Raw genomic sequence first — 27,886 nt, 5'->3', positions numbered from 1 at the left:
CTTGATGACTGTAGCTTTGTAATATTGCCTGAAGTCTGGACGAGTTATGCCTCCTTCTTGGTTTTTACTCTTCAGGATTGCTTCGGCAATTCTGGGTCTTTTGTGGTTCCATATAAAATTTTGGGTTTTTCTTCTAGTTCTGTGAAAAATGTCATGGTTAAATTGATAGGGATTGCATTGAATCTGTAGATTGCTTTTGGTAGTATGGCCATTTTTACAATATTAATTTTTCCAACCCAAGAGCATTGAATATCTTTCCATTTCTTTGAATCCTCTTTAATTTCCTTGATGAACATTTTATAGTTCTTAGCATATAAGTCCTTTGCCACCTTGGTCAGGTTTATTCCCAGGTCTTTGGGTTTTTTTTTTTTTTTTGGATGCAATTTTAAAAGGTAATTTATTTTTGTATTCCTTTTCTAATATTTCATTGTTAGTATATAGAAATGCAATCTATTTCTGAATGTTAATCTTATATCCTGATACTTTGCTGAATTTGTTGATCAGTTTGAGTAGTTTTGGGGTTGAGTCCTTAGGGTTTTCTATATATATTATCATGTCATCTGCATATAGTGACAATTTTATCTTGTCCCTTCCAATTGGATACATTTTATTTCTTTTGTTTGTCTGATTGCTGTGGCTAGTACTTCCAATACTATGTTGAATAAAAGTGGTGAGCATGGTCATCCTTGTCTTGTTCCAGATTTTAGTGGGAAGGTTTTCAGCTTTTCTCCATTGAGTATTATATTTGGTGTGGGTTTGTCATAAATGGCTTTGATTATGTTAAGGTATGTTCCCTCTATACCTGCTTTGGTAAGACTTTTTATCATGAATGGATATTGGACTTTGTCACATGCTTTTTCTGCATCTATTGAGATGATCATGTGGTTTTTGACTTTTATTAATATGGTGTATGTCATGGATTGATTTGTGTATGTCAAACCATGCTTGTGAACCTGGGATGAATCCCACTTGGTCATAGTGTATGATCTTTTTTATATGTTGGATTTGGTTGGCTAAAATTTTGTTGAGAATTTTTGGTCTGTATTCATCAAAGATATTGGCCTATAGTTTTCTTTTTTAGTGGTATCTTTGTCTGGTTTTGGTATTAGGGTGATGGCATCATAGAATGTCTTTGGGAGTGTTCCTTCTTCTTCAACCTTTTGGAAAAGTTTAAGGAGGATGGGTATAAATTCCTCTTTATATGTTTGATAGAATTCACCTGTGAAGCCATCTGGTCCTGGACTTTTATTTGTAAGGAGTGTTTTTATTATGTATTCAATTTCATTTCTAGTGATTGGTCTGTTCAGTTGATCTATTTCTTCTTGATTCAGTTTTGGTAGGCTTTAAGTCTACAAAGTTGTCCATTTCTTCTAGGTTGTCAAATTTGTTGTCATATAATTGTTTATAGTATTCTATTATGGTTTTTTTTTTTTGTATTTCTGTAGTATCTATTGTTATTTCTCCTTTTTCATTTCTTGTTTTGTTTTTTGGGTTTTTTTTTTTTATCTCCTATTGGCAAGTCTGGACAGGGGGTTGTCAATTTTGTTTACCTTTTCAAAGAACCAGCTCTTGGTTTTATTGATTTTTTTTCTTGCATTTTTTGAATCTCTAATTTGTTGATTTCCCTTCTGATTTTTATGATTTCCTTCCTTCTGCTGATTTAGGTTTTGTTTGTTCTTCTTTTTCTAATTCATTTAGGTAGTAGGTTAAATTATTGATTTGAGGTTTTTCTTCTTTTTTGACAAAGGCCTGTATCACTATGAATTTCCCACTAAGCACTGCTTTTGTGACATCCCTTAGATTTTGAATGGAGTCTCTTCATAATCATTTGTCTCAAGGTATTTTTTAATTTCTTTCTTGATTTCCTCATTGATTCATTGGTTTTTTAGTAGCATGTTGTTTAGTCTCCATGTAGTTAGTTTTTTCGCATTTCTTTTCCTGTTATTGATTTCTAGTTTCATGCCATTGTGGTCAGAGAGGATACTTGAAATAATTTCTATAGTCTTAAATTTGTTGAGGTTAGACTTGTTCCCCCGTATGTGATTGATCCTTGAGAATGTTCCATCTGCACTTGAGAAGAATGTATGTTCTGACTTTTTTGGATGTAAGGTCCTGAAAATGTCAATTAAGTCTAACTTTTCTATTGTGTCATTTAGGATCTCTATTGCCTTATTGATTTTCTGTCTAGAGGATCTGTCCATTGATGTGAGTGGGGTGTTAAAGTCTCCTACGATGATTGTATTCCCATCAATTTCTCCTTTTATGTCTGTTAATATTTGCCCTCTGAGAGCCTGCACATGTTCAGGGAGATTGCTATGGTGGTCTGTCCCTCTTCTCACCCTCCCCAACAATGGTGCCTTGCTTCTCCTGAAGGCCCAGACCTCTTCACGGATTCCCTCTGCCATGGCGTTCCACTCCCAGCCCATAGTACGCCACTCCCCTGCCCCTCAGGCTCTCCCCACACAGCCAACCCTAATCCTCTCCCAGGAACTGACCTCCAAAGCCTGAATCTCAGCACCCAGCCCCCACCCAAGTGTCTCAGGCTGTGGTGTCTAGGGAGGTGGTACAGATAATCTGTGAAACTTTCACTCTATTTTGCCCTCCTCTGTTCTGCTGCTGTGCTTTTCTTGGTGACTTTGAGGTCCCTCCATCTTGGTTGATCTCCCCTTCGGCTAGGTGGCTTCCCAGGATATGGGTTCCTTTGCTCTTTCACAGTTCCATTTCAGGAATGCTAGTCCTGTCCTGATTCTTTTTTTCTCAACCTATGTCTTTTTCTTTTGTTCTATCCAGGTATGTCAAGAGTTTCTTGACCTTTTTGGGAGTTTAAGTTTTTCTTCCAGTGTTCAGTAGATGTTCTGTGTGAATCATTTTACATGTAGATGTGTTTGTTGATGTGTTTGTGGGAGATGAAGTGTGTGATGTCTTACTCCTCCACAATCTTGATCCTTCCTCAGGTTTCGTATTTTAAAGTTATTTAGTTATTTGCCTATTTAAAATTTCCCAATCATGGCTGTTTTGAGTAAAATTTCTATTTATGAAATCAATATCAATTAGGAAAAATGCATCAGGTTTTTTAGTATCACTATTATAACTGCAAAATTATTTTTTCCCATTTCATTCTAATTTTTTTCTGTTAATTTTTTGATCTTTTCTTCCTTATCATCCTCCTTTTAAAATGTATCCTTATTATTCTAAATATTTTATATAAACTCACCATTATCTTCTATTATCTCTGTTACTTTTTCTTGAACTCACCACTGCTACAATTTTTAAAAATATGTATAAGTAATAGTTACCTGATCCAGAAAAATCTTTCCTCTGATTTAACTACTTTGATTTTTGTGAAATACTAAGTGCACTTTTATTCTTTCAAAACAACTGGATCCTTTATAAGCTATAAAGATGGACTGAAGGTAGATTTTTTTTTTTCATAAGCTCAGTAACTATTTCAAACTAAGGAATAAAATCTTTTATTTGCCTTGTAAAAAGCTCTTAGGATTAAAAATTCATCACTGAAATATTTACCTTTTGTTTTACCTAAACTTTCTACATGTTCTTCTCTTTACTCTGTAGATATATTATTTATTTCCACAAATTAACCAAATAAAAGGAAAATGGTATGTAAATATGAAACCATTTATTTGATGTTACCTCAAGTATTAAGATTATGAAAATAAGAGTTCACTTATGGTGCAGCAGGTTAAGGATCCAGCATTTTCACCATAGTGGCTTGGGTCACTGCTGTGGCTCAGGTTCATCCATGACCTGGAAACTTCCACATGCCACTGTGGGTGTGGCCAAAAAAAGATTGTGAAAATAAATTTCACTCAAGATAGTTGTTGTTTATTACTAAAAGAAACACTATACAGAATTCCCATTGTGGTTCAGTGGGTTGAGAACTTGACATCGAGTCCATGAAGATTCGATTCCTGGCCTTGCTCAGTGGGTTAAGGATCCGGCATTGCCACAACTGCAGTTTAGGTCACAGGTACAGCTCAGATCTGCTGTTTCTGTGACTGTGGCATAAGCCATCAGTTGCAGCTCAGATTCAGCTTCTAGCCTGGGAACTTCCATCTGTTTCAGGTGTGGCCATAAAAAGAAAAGGAAAAAAAAAAAAAAGGCAAAATAAACACCATAAAAAAGAAGTAAAATAAGTAATTTCAGCAATGTACACAGAAATAATTTTCAAGATAACATCAGAATATACTGAGTTTTACTAAAGCATAAAACATGTGACTGGAGTTGCTGACTTGGTAACGATTTCAACAACAAGAATAACCGTATACCATAATTTAACAGAAATCCAGATAGGAGGCAGTATTTAATAGTTGTTAGGAATACAATTTTGGTGTTAACAGAACTGGTCCAAGTGCTGACTTTGCCACTGTGGTTTAATTCAAGTTAATTCACTTCTCTGGGTCTTCATTTAATTGGCAGATAAATGGAGATTTACACTGAAAGACTCTCATAAAGACTCTCATAAAGACAGAATGATCTATACACAGAGCATATAACTGTACCTTCTACACAGTGAGCATTCCACAAATGTTGCTAAAATTGCCTACAGGCCATTCAGATGTACTTCACCAAAATGAATGAGTCCATACAAATCACAAACAAAAATATTTCCATTTAATATGAAATTTCTGGCATTACTAGGATTTACACTTTGGGCAAGTGAAGACAACTAGGCATTTACTCTCAGAGGTTGTACCCTGATCATCTCTGGATGAAATGAAATAGGAAATGTTAGGTGTGTGACACATACTCTTATTTAAAACTGGTAAAAGATTTTAAGACATGTATAGAGCTGGTCAACAGCAATAGCTTTCTTTCCAGTTTCCTGGGAAGAATCCCTAAATCAAGCATCCTTTGCCTGTTGTGTGTCTGGCTATGTTTACCTGCCATGCAAGAGGAAATACCTCCTTTTTATGCTCTGAATACTTTCCTTTTCCACAGACATTTCCACTGGGCCTGGGAGATGGGCAATTCTATGCATGGACAGATGGTTTGAGAAGAAAGGACTGGCATGACTATGGGAGCATTCAGAAAGAGGCTATGCGCTCAGGTATGGAGTTCAGTGTAACCCAAAGTGCTGCTTTCCTTACTGCAGTGTCTCCTTTGTCACTTACAGGATCTCTAATTAGCATTTCTTCTGCACACGGTAAGGTAGGTTTCATGGGGATGTGGGAGGTCAATGCTGGGCAGAATTAAAACAATTTCAAATTTCAGAGAGAAAATAACAGATAGCTTTTAGGGTAGCAGCTGAACAAAAGATCACTCAAACTTTAGAAATCTGCAGTGCTTTATATCTACAAAGTGTGTTTCAGTCATTTGTGGGGGTATCTTGGATTGATTGGTGAGACTTGACTTGGCAATTGCATGTCTTGAGCTGGATCCACTCATTAAGGCTGTGGTGTATCTAATGGGCTATACGAAAGATGGAAGAGGTATCCCAGTTCTAGACACTGGCAGACAGATCAAAAGAGACAGGTTGGCAATTCTTGGGCAAACCAATAGGCAGTTAAATGGACTTAAGCAGGTGTGTATATGCATAGCAGAATTCTAGTCCTGGGCTAGACTCAGAGGAAACAATTTACTTCTTAGACAAAGGAACAGGAAAAAATAAGTCTTTCCAGAAGAACGCAAGTAGTTGGAAACAGATTCTGAAGAATAGAGAAGTAGAAATCAAGTGAAGGTGAATAACATATGATAGAAAGTCTATATTCTGTTATTCAACCAAAGGAGCTCTGGGTTTTTTTTTTTTTCTTTCATAGTGAGGGTATCACAGAAATAGAGATACTATTATTTGGTAAAGACACCTGAGGAGCACAGAAATGGTGCATTCCAGATCAAATCAGCAGCAGAACTAGAAGTAACCCAAGGCTCAAGTTCTTCTGGTCAAACTTCCTCCTAACTCCTCCCCTCAGGAAGACAGGACTGAGGGTGTTCAGATGGTCATGAAATTCTTCAGGGCTGTGAATGTTCTCAGCTCTGGGTCAGGTGGGCTCAATCTAATTATAGTCTTTCATTGTCTTCTATTCCAAATAAAGGTAACCCCTACCCCCTTGCTTGTCATCACAATATTCTCTATTCCTCAGAGCATCAACCTCTTCCAGATCACATCGTCTCTCCACCTTCGCCGTGACTCCATGAATAGTCACAAAAGTGAGCTCCCTAACAGCATCCTCACTTTTCCAGCCCTTACTCTATTTGCTTAATTAGCCTTATTTTCATCCCACCATCTGTTCCTCTTTTTAACCACAGAATGCTGAAAGTTCTTGGAGATGTTCCCATAATTGAATCACTATTAATAATAATAGTAAAGAGCTAAAATGTATTGAGTAGATATTTTGTACTAGGGGCTTTAATATGTATTTTGTTTGAACTTCACAATAAGTCTGATAGGTATTATAATCTCCAATTCGTAAAAAGAAAAAAAGGAAGAAAAAGAACTGAGTCTTTAAGAATTCATGAAATATCATCCAAGGTCAAACAGCTCATAATGAGTAGACAGAGATTAAAAGTCAGATCTTCTTATGCTCCATTACACCCCACTGTCAGATGTTGAATAATATTTGGGCAAAAAGTAGTGATGACAAGGGCACATATGGGAGAGAGAAACCCTGGGTTTATAGCCTACATTTTCTGTGCAAGCGGCAAGTCCGTTTGTCTTTCTGATGTTCTATTTTGCAGAATTGCTCTAAGGATTAAAGCTAACACATCTAAATTAGTTGGCCAATTATTTGTATATAGTATAAACTCCGTTAATGGTAACTGTAATTATTGATCCATATAAGTTACTTTACTTTATTCAGTGTGCCTATCCTTTGCTTGTGGCAATGAGTTTGGGATACAAATCCAATGCTTCACGTTTATTTTTGCTTTATCTGACTCTTTCTGCCTTTTGGAAAAATGTGCCTGTTATGTTCTCATCCTCCCTTGGACCAAGGGAAATTGACCTCAAAGAAAATCAGTAATATAACAAGTTATCTAAAGTACAAATTTTCTGTGCAATGTAAAAGCTTTTAAATGCTAGCATGTTTATGATTCACTGGAAGATATATGAAAAGTATGGTAGACTGTAATTCATTATTTTAAAAAATATTGTGAGGAGTTCCTGCTGTGGTGCAGTGGGTTATGAATTCAACTGCAGTGGCTCAGGTCTTTGCTGAGCACAGGTTAGATCCTTGACCTTCAATATGCCGTGGGTGTGGCCATAAAAATATAATGAAATATAACATAAATAAAAGGAGTGTGCACATATAGACAACACATACAAGTACAAAATCAAAACAAGCACTCTGTTCTCATTATACTAGGCTGAGAAAACAGATAATTTGTGCCTTGTCTCCCCCAAATCTTGAAATTTGTGTTTATTTTCACTTTTCTCTGTACTTCTCATCTCTAAATAGTGTTGCATTTTGCCTGCATTTGGACTTTATCTAAAGATTGTATCATCTTGTATGACTTTGTTCTTTCATTCACAATTATTTTTGAGTTCCATCCATGTGAGTGTGTGCAATTCTAGTTGATTCATGATTAGTGTTGTTTAATTTTCTGCAACATTTTCCACTTTGTAAACATGTTGAGAGTTCTCAGGTTTTGGTCACATATGATGCTGCTCTAAGTATTCTTGTTCATGGTTAGGGGATAGAGACAGTATTTTCTTTTTTCTTTTCGGGGCTGCACTTGCAGCGTTTAGAGGATCCCAGGCTAGGGGTCGAATCAGAACTAAAGCTTCCAGCCATAGCCACAGCCACAGCCACAGCCACGCAGAATCCAAGCCATGTCTGTGACCTACACTGCATCTCACAGCAACGCCGGATACTTAACCCACTGATCAAGGCCACATTCTCATGGATACTGGTCAGGTTCATTATCACTGAGCCACAATGGGAACTCCGAGACAGTGTTTTCTTATAGTACATATTTAATAGTAGAATTTGCATGTGCAAGGAATACACATTTCAATTACCTTCTGTAGACATGACAAACCCTTTTCCAAAGCTGATGTACTGATTTACTTCCATTGATCTGCATCCTGTCAACACTTAATATTATTGTCTGATTTTTCTTTTTTTCTCAGTTTGGTGGTATGAAATACTCCGTCATTGCATAAATTTACATTTTACTAATTTTAATGTAGTTCATCTCTTATTTACACTCATGGGCCATCTGTGCCTTCTTTTTGGTAAAAAAAATTCCTACTCATTTCTCTTTCCAATTTTTAAATTTCTTTTTCTTATTGATCCACAGAGTGTTCTCAATTTATTTGGAATATTATCCTTTGGTTGTTGTACATAGTGGAAATATCTTATCCCACATTTTGTATATTGTTTTTTAAAAACCTTTGCGTGTATTGTCTAATGAAGAGAAATTCTTAAATTTGTGGTAGTTAAATCTAAAAAACAATAAGATATACCCTTTAAAAATGATGTTCTATATTGTCTTTTTAAAACTTGAGAATTTTTACCTTTTACCTTTAGTTTAAATGTAACTCATCTTCATTTTTATATGATGTGAGGAAAGTGACCAATATTTTTCAGTTTTTACCTAGTTAGGTATCTAAGTAACAGTGCCATTTATTGGAAATGTATCTTTTCCCACACTGATCATCAGTGTTGATTTCCATAAAACATTTCCATAGTTGTGTGTCCTCCTTCTGGTTTCTCAGTTCTGTTCCATGAGTAGAAATCTTTGTGCTAATGACATCATATTGCATGTACTATGTCTTAACAATTACTGATATCTGATAAGGTTCGTCTTATTTTCCTTGATCTTCTTCCTTGCATATACATTGCCATTTTTTTGTTTTGTTTTGCTGTTTTAAGACCACAGCCAGCGGCAAATGGAGGTTCCCAGGCTAGGGGTCTAATCGGAGCTGTGGCCACAGGCCTACACAACAGCCACAGCAATGCTGGATCCAAGTCACATCTGCAACCTGCACCACAGATCATGGCAATGCCAGACCTTTAACCCACTGAGTGAGGCCAGGGATCGAACCCGCATCCTCATGGATCCTAGTCAGGTTCATTAACAGCTGAGCCATAAAGGAACTCTGCCGTTCTTAATATTAGGACTCTATTTAAATTTCAGAATCAGCGTATCAGACTTTAGACACACATACACAGATATACAAAAATATTAAAATTTTAGAATTGTATTGTCTATTCTTAAATTAGGGATAATTGATCTTTTTCAATATTAAATTATTCATTCTGTAGTATATCATTGTATTTAGTGGTACTTTTTTGTTATTTTTAGTGGTATGTTTCTAATTTGATTCTCAGACATTTTTAATATTATCCTGGAAAACTAATATTATATAGGTGGTGAGCATGTTATTGCTTTTATTGAAATTCCATACTGTTTGTAGCTGGTATAAATAAAGATTAATAATTTTTTAATATTGATGTGAAATTAGCAAGCTTTCTAAACTCTTCTATGACATTTATTTGCTTATAAGTTATTTTAGATTGTCAATGTAGATACCCATAATACAAATAGTAACAGTATTTTATTTTTTTTCCAACCTGGACCTTATAATTTTAGTTCCTTTTGCTCTGTTTCTGCACTTGCTAGGAATTTCAGTGTCATGTTGTCCACTGGGTATTGGTAACTCCTTTTGACTTGTTAGGATTCTGACAATAGCAAATTAGATACTTATGTTAAGATTTTATCTACTTAATGCAAATATACTTTATTATGTCTACTAAGCCTACTGGATATGGTTTTCAGAGCATTTTACTTGTTTTACATCTAAATGAATGCTAATTTTAATTTAAAATTTACATTTTTACCTAGTTAGATATCTAATTAACAGTGCCAAATGTAAAATGTACATTTCCTCTTTTATTTGTTTTTGAGTATATTATATCTTTTGACTTCTTATAGAAACCAAACTGTGAAATTATGGACTAAATCTGTCTTTTTATTTATTACTGGATTTGCTAATATTTTGCTTAGTGTTTTTGAATCTTGACCTGTGAGAGAATATTGGCCATGAATTTTCCTTTCTTATAGAGTCCTTGTCATGTTTTGGTAACAATGTAATAATAGCTTCATAAATCACTTGAATAGTACTTCTCATTTTTCTGTATGTTGTACTTGCTTACTGTTTATTAGAGTTATTTACTAATAGTTAAAGAAATTTTGTAGGTGAAGATTATCTGGACCTGGACTTCTCTTGGAGCAAAGATTTGTCACTACTGGGTTAAAATGTTCATATTTATTAATACATTTATTCAAAAGTCCTCATAAAGATTTTGTAACGTCTGTCATGCTTAAATTTATGTTACTTTTTCTTTCAAATTTTTTTGGTCATTTTTTCCTTAATTTACTACACTGTATTAATAATATCAAAAACCAATATCTTACCTATTGTGCTTTATCTCATGATTTTCAGTCTTATAATTATTATTTATTTTCTTTGACTTTTAATGCATTTTTCTAAATTTAAAAAATAGATTCATAGCTTCTCAATTTTAGCCTTTTCCATTGTAGAATAAACATTTGGGGCTCTAAATTTCCCTCCAAGCCCCATTTTAAGTACATTGCACTAGTTTGCGGTTCAGTGTTTCATATTTACTTGTTAGGTTTTAATTATATTTTAGTTATGTTCTGAAATATCTGTCCTAATTAATAAATACTAAAATGTCTTGAAAATAGGAAAATCCAGAAATTATTTCTTAACGAGATCTCAATAATTTTTATAAAATTGAATTAGCATAATATGCAGCATGCATTTCATCAAATGTTGTTCTTAGTGTTTTTATTCATGTTGTTAGCTCATGTTTTGTTTTGGCAGTTTCATCTTTGTGGCATATTTGATACTTTTGGAAATATCGGGTATTTTAAGTAATTGTTTTTATGTAAGTAGGTGGTATGCAGGGTAAAAGGAAGCAAGTAAGTAAGAAGGAAGTGGTGGAAATGTCTTCACATTTGAGAAAGTGGAGATTCCTTAAAAAAAAAAAAAATAGAAAAGGAGCAATTGAAGGATAGAGTCCAAGACTTTAGGTGAAGCATAGAATTATTTTCTGGTACACCTGTGTCCTTTGAATTATAACAAAAATTATAAGGACTCTTAATTTGTTGGAAAAATTCTTTTTTATTGAAAAAAAAAGGAGAGTTTCCACTATTTCATAATCTTATACTTCTCTCTTTGAGGATTAGCATTAACTAAATCAATTTATGTAAAGAAGAATATCCAACACAGCATTTCAGGTTCAGGATGGCTTCCTGGAAGAGGTAAATCAAATATACAAGGATAAAGTCATATCCTGATACCAGATACATTTGTATTTTTATGCAATTAACTTTCTGAATTACCTTTTTCATTATTTCTTACTAACCTAGCCATATGTTAGGCATTATTTTTCTAATCATATATTATATATAGGATCCCATTATATTTCATTTATTTAGTTTCACATAGTTTGAGAATTTATTGACAGATTTTGTCTTCTAATCATTTAGCTATCCTTTTGAGTGTTACCATATCACAAAATTGTTAAGCATGCTTGTTGAACCATCATTCAATTATTTATAAAAGTTGAATGGAAGGAACTGAAATACAGATTCCTTTGATATAATGTGAAAGATGATGTGTACATTGATACTGACCTGTTATTCAGTAAACATTTGGTATAATCATTTTAGCAGCTAAAGAGCTATCCAGCCGACATAGCTCTCTATATAAACTGGAAAAAAATGCCATATATTTCTGAAATAAAGATAAACTCTGCCTATGGCATTTCCCTGAACTATGAATCTAATAACTTCTGCTGGATGTTGAGAAGAAAATACAATTAGTGTAGGTGCCTGTTTCTTAATTAATATGTGATGTTTCTTAATTCTCATCACATTCTTTTCTAAGTGGTAATGCATAGTTTCTTGCCAAGACCAGCTCAGCAGGTTGGGGCTGAAGAAAGGGTGCTGTGAAACTTAAGGAAAAAGTTAACATAAAACAAAACACAAGAGACATTTATCTTAATTAAAGGTGGGAAGGGGGGGGGGCTCAAGGTCTCAGGGACCAAGAGCACCGCCTCAAGAAACCACACTGCTTTTATTGTGCTCTTTAGGATTATATCAAGTGAAGATTGGGTAGTAGGTGCAGGATATAGGGGTTTTTTTTAATTATTTTAAAAGTCACATAGCCTGTAGCTGATTAAGCTTTTATTCTGATCTTTAGGCACTTAACAATCATTAGCATTGAGGAAGCTTGGCGTCAGCTGTTACGCGTAGCATTCTAGGTAATCTACCATTGTGCCGATCCTATCTGCAGCAACCCATTGTGCCTAGGTTTTGCACCTTGGTTCTCCTTGCTAATGCATATTATGCTAAACGACCCCTCATAAACCCCTTGGGGCCATAAGGCTTATCTTCCTCTTATTCTTTAGAGGACATATCATGCTGTACAAAGAGCATGCCTATCTGCACAGATCCAGTGTGCCTAGACCAATGTGTTATGTCCTCATTCAGCTGACCCTATGAATAACTTATGCCTTTAGGTCTTTGTTCTTAAGCTTAAGTCATTTACCGGCACTGAGACTATTTTTCAAGCAGGAATATGGGGTAAAGCAGGACAAGATGGAGTTTTCAGCAAAGAAAATAGAAGCTAAGAAAATATTGTAGAAACATGTCTTGCAACAGTTTCTAAGTCTTTTATGCAGAATGATGTAGGTGTGTGTGTGTGCACACGTGCAAGTGGGGTTTATGAAATCATTAGTAAGACTCCTGATTTGTATTTCTAGAAAACAGTTATTTTTAGATTTTAAATTTGAAAATTTTGAAAATTTTTCTTATCCAGTCTTCTTTTTATTCTAATTCAAATTTTCATGGTTTATTGCTGTTTTTTGGATTTCAGTATGCATGAACTCAGTGTGAGAAAAGCTGTATTCTACTTTGTATACAATCAATCTATGCATTCCACCACATGCCTCAGGAATCCTGTGAAATTATATTTAACTTTCCACTACTTCTATTTGCAGAGTTAGTCAACCTTACAGGTTACCAAGACCATACATCATCTACTTAGACATGCCTTCTAACCACCATTTTATCATATAGAGATGGAATTGCTTAGATAATAAATGAAAATTCACTCTCCATCCCTTGACCCTACTTACTTCTTATAGAAATTATCCTTCCGTATTTGTACACATATGTATTTATTTAATGAGTTAAAAATTCTGATTCCCTGAATTAAAATCACTCACCCAAGGGCTACCAGTCACATTCTCTTGAGTCATTTGAAGTGGGCTTTTTGAATGATGACACTCCTGTTAGGGAAGTCCTGGGAGCATGATTATTATTTTTCTCTTCTGGAGATTGCACCCCAGGGCCCCTCAAACCTCATGATCTAAGTTACTAAGGGGTCATGGTAATGACTGGAAATTTCCACCACAGAACATCTATAAGATCTGAATTAAAATGCTATTTAAGAGGTAGGAAAGCACCTTGCTTTAAAATGATTTTCTTTAGGCTTTCCTAAATTCCTCTAAACAACAGCTCCCATTAGTGCTGATCAGGGACCCATTTTACTCTTAAATGTCTTTATTTTACATAATTGAACAAGATTGCCAACCAAACAGAATGGGAAACAGAAATGTGCTCCATCTGGGAGAGACTATAACTGCTTTGCTTTCACAAAGTGAAAAATGGTAGCTTTGCTGTAACTGCAGTAGTTCCTGGTCATCTTTTATTGATGCCTCATGGCTCTTAAAAACAGTATCTGGCATCTTTTTTTGTTACTACATTGTTTATTATAATGTTACTACATTGAACATTGTTTATTGTTAATCATTTAGTATTACTTATACATTTATGATGTATTCCCAATTAATTTCATAATGAGATTTGTTGGGAGGTGGTCAACTTTGGGAATATTGCCAAGATAGCATTCATTATTATTCATTAGATTAAAATTAACTTTTAATGAAATATCTCCTTTGATACTCATTGTATAATAATGAAAATGTAAACTAGAACTGAAAGGATTCTGTTGAGATGTACAGTTTATGTGTCTAATAATAGAACAAAATTTAGTTGAAACTGAATTGAGTGACAATTATCTAGTGAAAAATCCCTTCACCATCACCATATTAAAACAGCTGTGTAGACATATCTCAGGAGATTTATTAAACTGTAATCCATTTTGTATTCAAAATAAGACAAAATTAACTTTTAAAAATAATTCAATTTAACCATTTATTGCAAAAGTTGAAATATCAACTTCCTATGGGCAAATTGCATGGGATTAATCAGACTTTTTTTTCTCATTAGTTAAAATGTGGTTTAGTGATAACAATTACTACACAGAGTTAATTTATGTGTTAAGTTATATTTGTAAACTGTCTGGGCTGTTCTATTTGCTCAGTTCATGGATATGTGTATATCAGCAGACCTCCATCAATTTAATGCACTTAGCAGATACTGTGAGGTTTTTATTTTGCAAACTGAAGGGTTGTGGCAACCCTTCTTTGAGCAAATCTATTGGCATCATTTTCCCAACACATTTGCTCACTTCCCGTCCCTGTGTCACATTTTGACAATTCTCACAATATTTGAAATGTCCTTTATTTATTATATGTGTTATGGTGGTCTATGGCATTATTTTTGTAATTTTTTGGGGTGCCATGAACCACACCCATACAAGACAAGAAACTTAATAAATGTTATATGTGTGTCTCACTGCTCCACAACCATGCATTCCCCCATCTCTCCCTCCCCTTGGGCCTCCCTATTTCCTGAAACAGGACAATATTGAAATTAGGCCAGTTAGTAACCTGACAATGGCCTCTAAGTGCTCAAGTGAAAGGAAGAGTCCAATGTCCTTCACTTTAAATCAAAAGCTAGAAAAGATGAAGATATCGAGGAAGGCATGTTGAAAGCTGAGATAGGCTGAAAGCCAGGCCTCTTGCACCCAACAATTAGGCAATTTGTGTATGCAAAGGAAAGTTCTGATGGAAATTAAAAGTGCTATTCCAGTGATCACATGGATCAGCCTGCTGAGATAGAGAGAGTTTTAGCGGTCTGCCTAGAAGGCCAAACAGACACAACATAACCTTTGGCCAAAGCCTAATCCAAAGCAAGGTCCTAACTCTTCAATTCTATGAAGGCTGAGAAATGAGGAAGCTGTAGGAGAAATGTTTGAAGTGAGCAGAAGTTGTTTCATGAGTTTTAAGGAAAGACACTGTCTTCATTATATAGAAGTGCCAGGTGAAGCAGCAAGTGCTGATGTAGAAGCTGAAGCAAGTTATTCATAAGATTTAGCTACAATAAATCATGAAGGCGGCTCCGCTGAATGGCAGAATTTCCATGTAGACAAAACAGCCTTCTGATGGAAGGTGATGCCGTCTAGGACTTTCAGAGCTAGAGAGAAGTCAGTGCCCGGCTTCAAAGCTTCAAAGGACAGGCTGAGTCATTTGTAAGAAGCTAATGTAGCTGGAGATGTAAGTTGAAGCCAGTGCTCGTTTACCATTCCAAAAATCATGGGCCCTTAAGAATTAGGCCAGATCTGCTGTGCCTGTGCTCTATAAATGAAACACCAAAGCCGGGATGACAGCATATCTTTTTGTAACATGGTTTCCTGAATATCTTATGCCCACTATTGAGAACTACTGCCCAGAAAAATACTTAAATGTTACTGTGTATTGACAAGGCACCTGGTCACCTGAGAGCTCTGATGGAGACAGACATGGAGATTAATATTGTTTTCATGCCTTCTAACACAGCTTCAGTTCTGGAGCCCATGGATCAAGGAGTAATTCTGACTTGCAAATCTTTTTTTTTTTTAACAAATTTTTGCCTGTCCCTACATTATCTATATTTTCAGATAATCTTATTTTTAATTTCACTTTAATTATATTTTTTATTTTTTTATTATATTTTTTATTTTTTGCTTTTTTAAGGGCCACACCCAATGGCATAGGGTGTTTCCAGGCTAGGGGTCAAATCGGAGCTACAGCTGCTGGCCTACACCACAGCTACAGTAATGCAGGATCCGAGCCACATCTGTGACCTACACCACAGTTCACGGCAATTCCAGATCCTTAACCCACTGAGTGAGGCCAGGGATGGAACCCCAACCTCATGGTTCCTAGTCAAATTCTTTTCTGTGTACCATGATGGGAACTCCTTGACTTTCAAATCTTATTATTTAAGAAATATGTTTCGTAAAACTATAGCCACCATAGATAATGATTCCTCTGGTGGATCTGGGCAAAGTCAATGAAAAACCTTCTGAAAAGGATTCAGCCTTCCAGATGACATTAAGAACATCTGTGGTTCATGGGAAGTGGTCAAAGTATCAGAATTAAAAGGAGTATGGGGAAAAGTTGATTCCAGCACTCATGAGTGATGTTGAGGGGCTCAAGACTTCAATGGAGAAAGTCACTGCAGATGTGGTGAAAACAGGAAGAGAACTAGAATTAGAATTGGAGCCTGAAGATGTGACTGAATTGCTGCAACCTCACGATAAAAAAAAAAAAAAAAAAAAAAAAAAAAATGAATGAGGGCTTGCATCTTGTGGATGAGCAATGAAAGTGTTCAAAGTATAGGCTGACTTTTCTTGAGATGGAATATACTCCTGAGGAAGATGCTATGAAGATTGCTGAGATGACAACAAAGGATTTAGAATATGACATAAATGTAGTTGGTAAAGCAGCAGCAGAGTTTGAGAGCATTAACTCCAATTTAGAAAGAAGTTCTGCTATGAATAAAATGCTATCAAGCCCCGTTGCATGCTACAGAGATATTGTTGGTAAAATGAAAGTTCAATTGATACTGCAAACTTCATTGTTATCTTCTTTTAAGAACGTGCTACAGCCACCCCAGCTTTCAGCAACCAACACCCTTATCAGTCAGCAGCCATCAACATTAATATCTAGACAGGACCCTCCGCCAGCAAAAATGTGTGACTCCCTGAAGACTTCAATGATGGTTAGCATATATAATAAAGTAGTTTTTACTTAAGGTATGTTTTGCTTATAGACATAATGCTATTGTATACTGAATAGACTATATTACAGTGTAAACATAACTTTTATATTTGTGGGAAATGGACCATTTTGTGTGACTCTCTTTATTGAGATATTCACTTTATTGTGGTTATTTGAAACCAAACCTACAATATCTCTGAGGTTTGCCTGTATTTACGTGACCTTGATTTCTATGCCTATGTGATTATAAATTGAATCCCCTGTCATAATTTTTCAAATCTCAGTAAATGACACAAACTCTCCCCTTCACTTCAAGTAACACTATCTGTCCTAAGGATTTATTATGACAAAGACAGACATTTTGTGAGCATCTTGACAAACCAAAGCCTTATCAAAAACCCCTTTCACAAGATAGTAACTTGTGATTATCATCAAATTTTTTCCAGCCAGCCATAAATGCCCCACATTTGGGAAGAGTTATATGAGAAGATGATGACTCTTGATCATGAAAAAGTTGGAAAATGTTTTGCTGAATGAAAATGGTGTTTGATAAGAGCCAAAAAGGAAAAGATGAGAAACATAGAGGAAGTAAAGGATTTGAATTGAAATGGATCAAGTAGATTAAGGTTAAATAGATTTTATAGTTTCTGCAGTATTGTACCCAATTTTAGTCTTCCTAGTTTTAACTTTTTCTTGTACAGCTTTGAAGTGAGTATGAAGTGCCAATCTGTATTCCTGGTAACTTGCACACAGAAAACTCTAATACCTACTGTTTCTAAAATTTAAATTTCAATACCAGTAGTAATTGTTCTGCTGATTGTAGCTCTAATCTGGAAACTCCATGAAGTTAGATTTGGTACTTTTGCTGTAGCTTTGCTTTTAGTAAGAGTTAAAGCCACACTTACATTTACTGTTGTAGAGTTTATGTACTTAGCATATGTGAGTTTTAGGAAAGAGAGTAAGAGAACTAAAAATATAAATTTTTTTTTCTTTTTAGGGCCTCACCTGCTGCATATGGAGGTTCCCAGGCTAGGGGTCCAATCGGAGCTGCAGCTGACAGCCTATACCATAGCCACAACAACAGCATCTGCAACCTACTCTGCAGCTCACATGGCAACACTGGATCCTTAGCCTCCTGAGTGAGGCCAAGGATCAAACCTGTATCCTCACGTAGACTTGTAACCTGCTGATCCACAATGGGAACTCCCAGACAATAGATTTTTGATGACCTGGCACTCTGATGTCACCATGATGACATTAGCAAAGCTTTTGCAGCATGTTAATGCTATGATCACTGAGTGTTGCCCATGATTTGAGGAACTGAAATCATTTGATTCCCAAATGATCACTGAAGTGTTGTATTTTAGGCACAGTACATAGAGATTCAAGTGATTACTTGAACGTCTTCCGAAATTCATATCCAGGTCCTAGCATAAATGTTGAATTCAGGGCAATCTTGGCACAATGACTGAGGGCTATAGGGGAAAGGCCTGTGCAGGCCCAGCAGGGAAGGGGAAGTACAGGCTGGGGAGATGATGTGGCACTTTCTAGACACTGACTCAGAACTTTAAACGCCAGTTTGACTTGATGCTTTTTGAGAGAGTGGCAGTGGTTTTGTGTAGCCTTCACGTTAAACAAAACCATTGTGTCTCAGGATGCTTCTTAGTAACAGAAACATGGCATAAATTGTCCTCATGAATATGAGAAACTGGAACTAGAAGTGTTTAATTTTTTTTTAAATTGAAGTTTAGTTGATTTATAATATTGTGTTAGTTTCAGGTATACAGAAAAGGTTTTCAGTTTTACATAGATTCTTTTTTAGATTATTTTCCTTTATAGGTTATTATAAAATACTGAGTTAAGGAGTTCCCGTTGTGGCACAGTGGTTAACGAATCTGACTAGGAACCATGAGGTTGTGGGTTCAATCCCTGACCTCGCTCAGTGGGTTAAGGATCCAGTGTTGCCTTGAGCCGTGGTGTAGGTTGCAGACGCGGCTCAGAACCCTTGTGCTGTGGCTCTGGTGTAGGCCGGTGGCTACAGCTCCGACTGGACCCCTAGCCTGGGAATCTCCATATGCCGCAGGAGCGGCCCTAGAAAAGGCAAAAAGACAAAACAAAAAAAATACTGAGTTAATAGTTTCCTGTGCTATATCGTTGGTCCTTGTTGGTTGTCTATTTTACATATAGTAAGGTGTGTATGTTAATCCCAAACTCCTGATTTATCCCTCTCCCCACCTTCCCCACTGGTAACCATCAGTTTGTTTTTTATGTTACTCAGCCATAAAAAAGAATGAAATAATGCTATTTGCAGCAACATGGGTGGACCGAGACAGCCAGAGAAGGACAAATATCATAGGATATCACTTATATGTGGAATCTTAAAAAAAGAAATTATTTACAAAACAGAAATAGACATACAGACATACAAAACCAACCTAGAATTGTTTAATTTTAAAGGAAAATATTTATGTCCCAAAGTATGTCAAACAAACTTGTTTTATATATAAAACATAGGCATCATAACATAATAGAAAAATAAGATTTAATGGACAAGGAATTTAATTCAGTACAGTGTTTAGTTTCCTGATGTAAAATGACTAGGAGACCACAGTGGAATTGGTATTATCAGGCATTTAATAATGATTTGAATTTCCTTAGTGACCAACTGAGCCTTAGGCATCCAAATACATTATTGGACTAGAATGAATAGATTAACTTAATAGACATTGACCTAGATTAACTGTCTAATAGAATTTAGTAGTACACATTAATTGGGATATATTTATTAGTAGTGACTCTACTCATCCGCAAAAGATTCTTTTTGTTTTAAGGAATAAGAAATACTAAGGAAAATTTTGAAATTATAGCAAATGTCACATAAGGAAATTATTGGATTGATATTTTTTGATTGATTTTTACTTGTGTTTTGCAATAGTAAAAATATTTTATGCAACTTCATTAGATGTTTTATAAGCCTCTGATAGATGCGTTGTGAGTTTTATTTTTATAACCAGAACAAAATCATTAAAAGTATTATTGAAATTTGGAAAGTCAGTTATAATTATTACAAAGACCTAGCTTTTTTTTCTGCAAATACTGTATTATTATTTACTTTTTGCTGCACTTTCTCATTTTATTCTTTATGCATAGTGCCTTAACACAAGTACAATTTTTTTGCACATTGCCCCAATGTTTCTCACAAAAATTCTATAAAATAGGGATGATCATTTATTATTAATCATATTTTCAAATAAGGAAAAAAATTAGAAAAGTGATTTTATACCTATACACATGTGATTTTATACATGTGTATATACATTTTATTTACTATATATATCAAGTAATTATATATGTGTGTACATAAAGTCATGCATATATAATTAAAGTATTATATATATAAATTGTGTATATAATTAAAGTACTTTAATAAAAGTCAATGTCATGATGCCAATGAATTCTGGGACAGCTCCTTTTTTGTATTGTTTTTGATCTTTTTAAAAATAATTTAATCAGAGTATACATGATTTACAATGTTGTATTAGTTTCAGTTGTACAGCAAAGTGAATTAGTCATACATAGACAGATACTTGGCTGTTGTAAACAGTGTGGCAGGGATATTTGGGGTGGATGAATCTTTTCAAATTATGGTTTTCTCTGGATATATGCCCAGGAGTGGGATTGCTGAGTCATATGGTAGTTCTATATTTTTTTTTAAGGAATCTCCATACCGTTTTCCATTGTGTTGTACAAATTTACATTTCCACCAACAGTGTAGGGGGGTTCCCTTTTAGCCTCATCCTCTCTAGCATTTTGTAGACTTTCTATGATGGCCATTCTGACTAGTGTACCTCATTGTAGTTTTGATTTGCATTTCTCTAATTATTAGTGAGGTTGAGCATCTTTTCAGGCTCTTTGCAGAAGTGTCTATTTAGATCTTCTTCCTATTTTTTTTAAATTGGGTTTGTGGATTTTTATAGAGAGCTGCAGGGGTTGTTTGTATATTTTGAAGATTAACCCCTTGTCAGTTGCTTTGTTTGTATAGATTTTCTCCCATTATGTGTGTTGCCTTTTGTTTTGTTTTGTTTTTTGTGGTTTACTTTGCGGAAGTTTTTAACTTTAATTAGGTCCCATTTGTTTATTTTTGTTTTTATTTTCTTCAATCTAGAAGTTGGATCAAAAAAGATATTGCTGTGGTTTATGTCAGAGAATGTTCTGCCTATGTTTTATTCTAGGAGTTTTATAGTATCTGGCCTTACTTTTAGGCCTTTAATCCATTTTGAGTTTATTTATGTATGGTGTTAGATAATGTCTGTTCTTTACATGTAGCTGTCTAGTTTTCCCAGCACCACTTATTGAAGAGACTTTTTTCAATTGTATATTCTTGCTTCTTTTGCCATAGATGAGTTGACCATAGGTGTAGGGGTTTATCTTGGGCTTTCTATGGTGTTCCACTGATCCATATTTCTGTTTTTGTGCCAGCACCATACTGTTTTAATTACTGTAGCTTTGTAGTCAAGTCAGAAAAGAGAGCACCTGATTCTTCCAGGTCCAGCTTTCTTTTTCAAGATTGCTTTGGCTGTTTGAGCTCTTGTGTTTCCATACAAATTCTAAAAGTTCTTTTGTTCTAGTTCTGTGAAAAATGCCATTGGTAATTTGATAGGGATTGCATTGTACCTGTAGATTGTCTTGGGTAGTATAATCATTTTGACAATACTGATTCTTCCAGTCCATGAGCATGGTATATCTTTCTGTCTGTTTTGGCCATCTAATTTCTTTCATCTGCATCTTGTATTTTTCAGAGTACACGTCTTTTGCCTCTTTAGGTGAGTGTATTCTTAGGTATTTTATTCTTCCTTTTAGTATTTTATTTTTTCCATTATAGTTGATTTTCAGTGTTCTGTCAATTTCTACTATACAACAAAGTGATCCAGTCATACACATATACATACATTCTTTTTCTCACACTATCCTCCATCATGTTGCATCACAAGCAACTGGATATAGTTCCCTGTGCTATATACCAGGAATCTCATTATTTATCCACTCCAAATGCAATAGTTTGCATCTCCCCCAGTCCTACGGAGCTCCTGTGCACAAGCCCCACTGGCCTTCAATGCCAGATGCTCTGGGGGTTCTTTCTTTCTCCCAATGCCAGGTCCCCAGGTGTGGGGCTTGATGTGGGGCTCAGAACTGCTACTCTTGTAGGTGAGTCTCTGTGATATAGTTATTTCCAATCTGTGGGCTTCCCACCTTGCAGGTATAGGGTTGCTTATATCACATAATCCCCCTCCTACCTCTTGATGTGGCCTCCTCTTTGTTTTCTGGAGTAGGATATCTTTTTGAAAGTTTCCTGTCCATTTGGTTGAAGGCTGTCCAGCATTTGGTTCTAATTTTGTTGTTTTTAAGAGAGAAGTTGAGCTCCAGTCCTTCTATTCCACCATCTTAATCCTGTTCTCGAGACAATCCTGTGCTACTTTTAATATATGGTTGGATTCAGTTTATGAATATTTTGATGAATATTTTTGCATCTATGTTTATTAATGATATTGACCTGTCATTTTTTTGTGGTATCTTTGTCTGGTTTTTGTATCAGGGTGATGGTGGCCTCAGAATGAGCTACAGAGTATTTGTTTTTCTGAAGTTTAGGGGGAAACATTTCAGCAGGATAGGTGTTAATCTTCTCTAAATGTTTGATAGAATTTGCCTATGAAGCCATCTGGTCTTTGACTTTTTTTTTTTGGAAGTTTTTTAATCACAGTTTCAATTTTAGAACTTGTCATCAGTCTATTCATATTTTATATTTCTTCCTGGTTTAGTCTGGGAAGGTTATAACTTTGTAAAAATCTGTCCAGTTCTTCTAGGTTGTCCATGTTAGTGGCATATAGCTGCTTATAGCAATCTCTTATGATCCTTTGTATTTCTGTGGTATATGTTGTAACTTCTCCTTTTTCATTTCTAATTTAAGGGATTTGAGCTGTGTCCCTTTTCTTCTTTCATGAGTCTAGCTAAAGGTTTATCAATTTTGTTGCTCTTTTCAGGGAACTAACTTTTGGTTCATTGATTTTCTCTGTTGTTTTATTTGTCTCTGTGTCATTTATCTCTGCTCTCATCTTTATGGTTTCTTTCCTTCTATTAACATTGGATTTTGTTTGTTCTTCTTCCTCTAGTTAAGTTAAGGTTAGGTTGTTTATTTGAGATTTTTCTTGTTTCCTGAGTTAAGACTGCACTATTTGTACATACTGCCTATTCAAATCTCTTTATGAACTTTCCTACTTTGACTATGTGTCATTTATAACACCTGCCCTGTGCCCATCCACCTGTGTGTCTAGTGGAGCCCATATTAGTTATAACAATAGTGATGACTCAGCTCCTCTGACTCTAGCTCCCCTACTACACATAGACCCCTTCATCTCCTCTACAAAACCTCCCCATATTTCTGAGATCCTTGGAGGTCTGCAAGTATACCAAATGCTGATGTCCCTACTCCTTTATTCCTGCCACTGCATTGACATTAGTTGGCTGGCAGCATTTCCAGTGCTGCTTTTCACTGCCACCAGTGCTGAGACCCTGTCTACAGTGTTCCCACAGTAGCAGCATCATATCCCTAAAGCATCACCCTGAGTTCTTCAAAACCCCTCCCCTGGTCCCTGTGGCTTCCTAGAGTAGTGGGAGGGAGGAATGCCCCTCCAGGGCTCTTCTGAACTTTATCTTTAGTCACTCATTCAACTAAGCTTGCAGTTCACTCTCTCCAGAGATCCTCACATGGAACAGCTCCTTGAAACAGTTCCTCTGTGAATGGACTCAGGTATTAAGTTTCTAAAAACCACAGCAAGAACCATTATCAGCTGGCTCTTCTGCACCCTTGTTTTCCCTAATCCACTGCTTTCCTGAGAACTATGCAAGTTTGTGAAAATCCTCAGGAAAATAAATTTAAACCATCAGTCACCTCTAGGCTGTGTTGTCATATGAGTTAAATTCCATGGTAAGCTACCAGCCGTCTTGACTTGGGAGACCCTATTCCACCCCACTGGATAGAGATGTAGCTAGAGAAATAAATCTATAGATTAGATGCTTCTTTTTATTTTCCACTTTCAATATACTTTTGTGCTAGAATAAGCAGGCATGCATAAACTCCTAGCTATCAGCCTAAATCATCTTAAATTGAATTTATTCAAAAGTGTAATATTATTAAAGTATTAGTATTCTCACAAATGCTTGTGAAATAATTTTTCAGGTTCATAAAAAACTATGGAAAAAGCTACTTTTTCAGTACTAAAGAACAATGCTAGCTCTTTTTATGAAAGAGACCTACAATCATTGTTGTTTAACAATGAACAAAATATATGACAACAATGTAATACTTTTAAATTGAAATATAAATTTACCATAAGGGGGTGGTCAACATTTATCCTTTAAGGGCCTTTGACTGATTAGATGAGGCCTACCACATTATGGATTGTAATCTGCTTTACTCAAAGTCTACCATTTTAAATGTTAATCTCAGCCAAAACCACCATCCAGAAATAACTAGAAAAACCCTTGACCAAATATCTTAGAACCAGGCCAAACCATGTTGACACATAAAGTTAACTCTACCAAGGCTCAACCAGGCCTGAACAGACATAGAAATTAATGTTGTATGAGTCAGGGAAAGCCTGTGAACCAGACTGGAAGGTTCTGAGCAAGTGAGCTGATTCTTTCCTACACCTGGTACTAGGAGTGGATGAGCCCTTGAAATGGGCAATTCTAGGAATAGAGAGGTTTCATACTGCTTCCTCAATACGGATAGGTGCTTTTTTTTTTTTTGTCTTTTGTCTTTTGTCTTTTTAAGCCCACACCCATGGCACATGGAGGTTCCCAGTCTAGGGGTCGATTCAGAACTACACCCACCAGCCTATGCCACAGCCATGTGGGATCCAAGCCATGTCTATGACCTACACCACAGGTCATGGCAATGCGGGGTCCTTAACTGACTGAGCGAGGCCAGGGATTGAACCCATGTCCTCATGGATATTAGTCAGGTTTGTTAACCACTGAGCCATGACAGAAACTCCAAGGATAGGTGCTTTAGTGACCTCCTACCAACACTGCTATGGAACCAAGAGAGAACAAGTGATCTTGGATTCTAAGAGACAGCAAAACTGAGGGAAAAAAGGGGCATAATAGTCACCCAAGGGAGCTGACAGCCAGAGGAAGGAACACAAAAGGAACGCTTCAACAGAAGAGTTGAAATCTAGTGAAAGAGAAAGAGAAATTCAGAAGGAAACAGAAGAGAGCTAGAAAAACAACAGAAACATCAGCAGGGAAGCTTTCAAAGTGGATAGCTAAGTACAGGGCTTTCTAGAACTAGAAATGGAAATTTCAACTTAAAACACTTAATGCAAGTATAGAAAAAGTAGATGATAACTTTGGGGGATATTTTTTCTTTTTTATGATTAAGATGTTGATTTACAATATTAAATTACTTTCAGGTACACAACGTAGTGATTCACAATTTATAGATTATATTCCATTTAAAGTTACCACAAAATATTGGCTATGTCCCTGTGCTGTGCAATATATCCTTGTAGCTGATTTATTTTATAGATAGTAATCTATTACTTAATCTTTCCCCCCATCTGTCTCCTCCCCACTTCCCAATCCCCACTGGTAACCACTAATTTGTTTTCTATATCTATAAGTCTGCTTTTTTTTCTTTTATTCACTAGTTTGATGTACTTTTTAGATTATATATATAATTGCTATCATACAGTATTTGTCTTTCTCTGACTTGTTTCACTTAGCGTAATGCCCTCCAAGTCCATCCGTGTTGCTGCCAATGGCAAACTTTCACTCTTTTGATGGCTGTATACTATTCCAGTATATGTGTATGTATGATATATTTTATGTTATCTTTATCCATTCATCTGTTGATGGACACTTAGTTTGCTTCTGTATGTTGGGTATTATAAATAATGCTGCTATGAAGACTGAGGTACATATATCTTTTCAAATTAATGCTTTTGTTTTCTTTGGATATATGCCCAGGAGTGAAATTGTTGAATCATATTTTTCAGCTCTATTTTCAGTTTTTTGAGAAACCTCCACACTGTTTTCTACAGAACATGCAGCCACTTTTGTTTGTTGTTTGTGATCTTTTTGATGGTGGCAATTCGGACAGGTGTGAGATGATATCTTATTATGGTTTTGATTTGCTTTTCTTTGATGATTAGTGATGTTGAACATTTATTCAGGTGCCCATTGGCCATCTGTATGTTTTCTTTGGAGAAATATTTATTCAATCATTTCTTCATTTTTCAATTGAGAGATTGTTTTTTTGTTGGTTTTGAGTATATGAGCTGTTTACATATTTTGAATATTAACCACCTGTCCGTTGTATCATTTGCAAATATTTTCTTCCATTCTGTAGCTTGTCTTTCCTTCAGTCAATAGTTTCTTTTGCTGTGCAAAGGCTTTTAAGTTTAATTAGGTCCTATTTGTTTATATTTGCTTTTGTTTCCTTTGACTTAGAAGACAAATCCAAAAAAGTATTGCTACAATTATCAAAGGGTGTTTTGCCTACACTTTCTTTTAGGAATTTTGTGGTTTCTGGCCTTACATTTAGGTATTTAATCCATTTTGAGTTCATTTTTGTACATGGGTTAGAAAATTTTTTGGTTTATTCTTTTCCATGTAGCTGTTCAATTCCCTGTGAGCACCATTTATACACGTTTTTACATGCTCCTATGTTGGGGGTGGATGGTGACTTTGAAGACACAGATTAGGTGACAAGAAGATTAAATATTAAAAAAAGTATCAAAACAAGGCAGAAATTAAGAGACAGAAATTATAGGCAGAAAGGTTAAAACTGAACAGATGTGTACATTTAAACCAATAAATACAAAATACAATAATCAAACACATATTAAAAGAAAATGTTTCTCAAATATTTCAGTCCAAAAATTGAAAGCATGAGAGGAAACATTGAAGAAAAAAGACAAAGCTAAACAGATATTAGTAAAATTTCTGAATTTAAGAAAAAGATAATCTTTTGCAAAGCTCCTGTTGGAAATAAGAAGTTCTATATAAAAGAGAAATAGTCAGTTTGGCATAGTTTCATCTACAACTCTAGAAATTATGAGAGAAGGGATCTATAGATATATTTATTAGATAGGCATAGATATCGATAGATAATTCAACATTCAATATATACAATGTTGAGAAAATAAACTACTCACATATCCATTCTGAATAAAGTATCTTATTAGATTTTAATAATTATTTAGATTTTAATAATGCTGTCTATTATTAGAAAAATAATTCTAACCAAAGAACAAATGAATGAGAATAAAATCTTCAGAATAGGAAAAAATAAATAAAATTTTTGTAGGGCATGTCTAGGCAAAAATAATAAGATCTAGATGAAGAGGAGAGGACTAGAAAAACTTTATTTTTTAAAAAATATGCAGTTTTAAAGATGATTTATTCAAGAAAAGATTTAATAATATTAAGAGTTTAAAATAGCATTTCACCTTACCAATGATGGAGCAGTTTATAGAGAGTAATATGTTCTAAAGGCCTCTTGAGAAAAATATGATGGGGGGAGAGTATAAAATTTCAAAAGGCCACCACTTATCAGAAGCAGTGCTGTGGTGGGGGTGGGGGGAGGGTATTGGGCATCTTGTGTTCACATAACAGCGATACAGGCATTTGATCAAGTGTCATGAACAAGTTTGTCATGAGAAATTAAGGAGAAAACCACTAACTAATATACTGAGGGTCATCCTGTGCTGATTAAGGATAAAATAATACTTAATACTATTTTGAAACGATTTTAAGTTGATGATATTAAAACATGTTGGTTTACAGAGGCAGCAATTTCCTCAAGTTCAACTTTGTTTTTGTGTACGAGCATAAAAGTTTATACAATGTTAGGGATGATAAAAACATTGCTAATAAAATGA

At 35.3% G+C, this 27,886-nt stretch overlaps 1 protein-coding gene across 20 annotated transcripts in view; it reads left to right on the top strand.

Annotated features, from left to right (window-relative positions):
- Nucleotides 1–27,886, top strand: part of GALNTL6 (polypeptide N-acetylgalactosaminyltransferase like 6) — a 1,215,026-nt gene that overhangs the window by 408,949 nt on the left and 778,191 nt on the right. For 18 of the 20 annotated variants that reach the window (XR_014826525.1, XR_014826524.1, XM_084994758.1 and 15 more), the window contains one exon: nt 4,960–5,068. The exons of the other annotated variants lie outside the window; for them this stretch is intronic. Coding sequence is in view for 16 of the 18 variants with exons in the window: in XM_084994751.1 (XP_084850877.1) it covers nt 4,960–5,068 (109 nt within the window). In the remaining 2 variants the exon portion in view is untranslated. The remainder of the gene's footprint in view (nt 1–4,959; nt 5,069–27,886) is intronic. 20 annotated transcript variants of the gene reach the window in all.

The sequence above is a fragment of the Sus scrofa genome, chromosome 14, assembly GCF_054392235.1.
Source record: "Sus scrofa isolate SSC_HxYL_T2T_F1_AM1 chromosome 14, Sscrofa_HxYL_maternal_Yorkshire_Landrace_v2.0, whole genome shotgun sequence".
Lineage (NCBI taxonomy): Eukaryota > Metazoa > Chordata > Mammalia > Artiodactyla > Suidae > Sus > Sus scrofa.
Note: the sequence above shows the minus strand (reverse complement) of the source record. Positions and strands in the feature narration are given on the sequence as shown.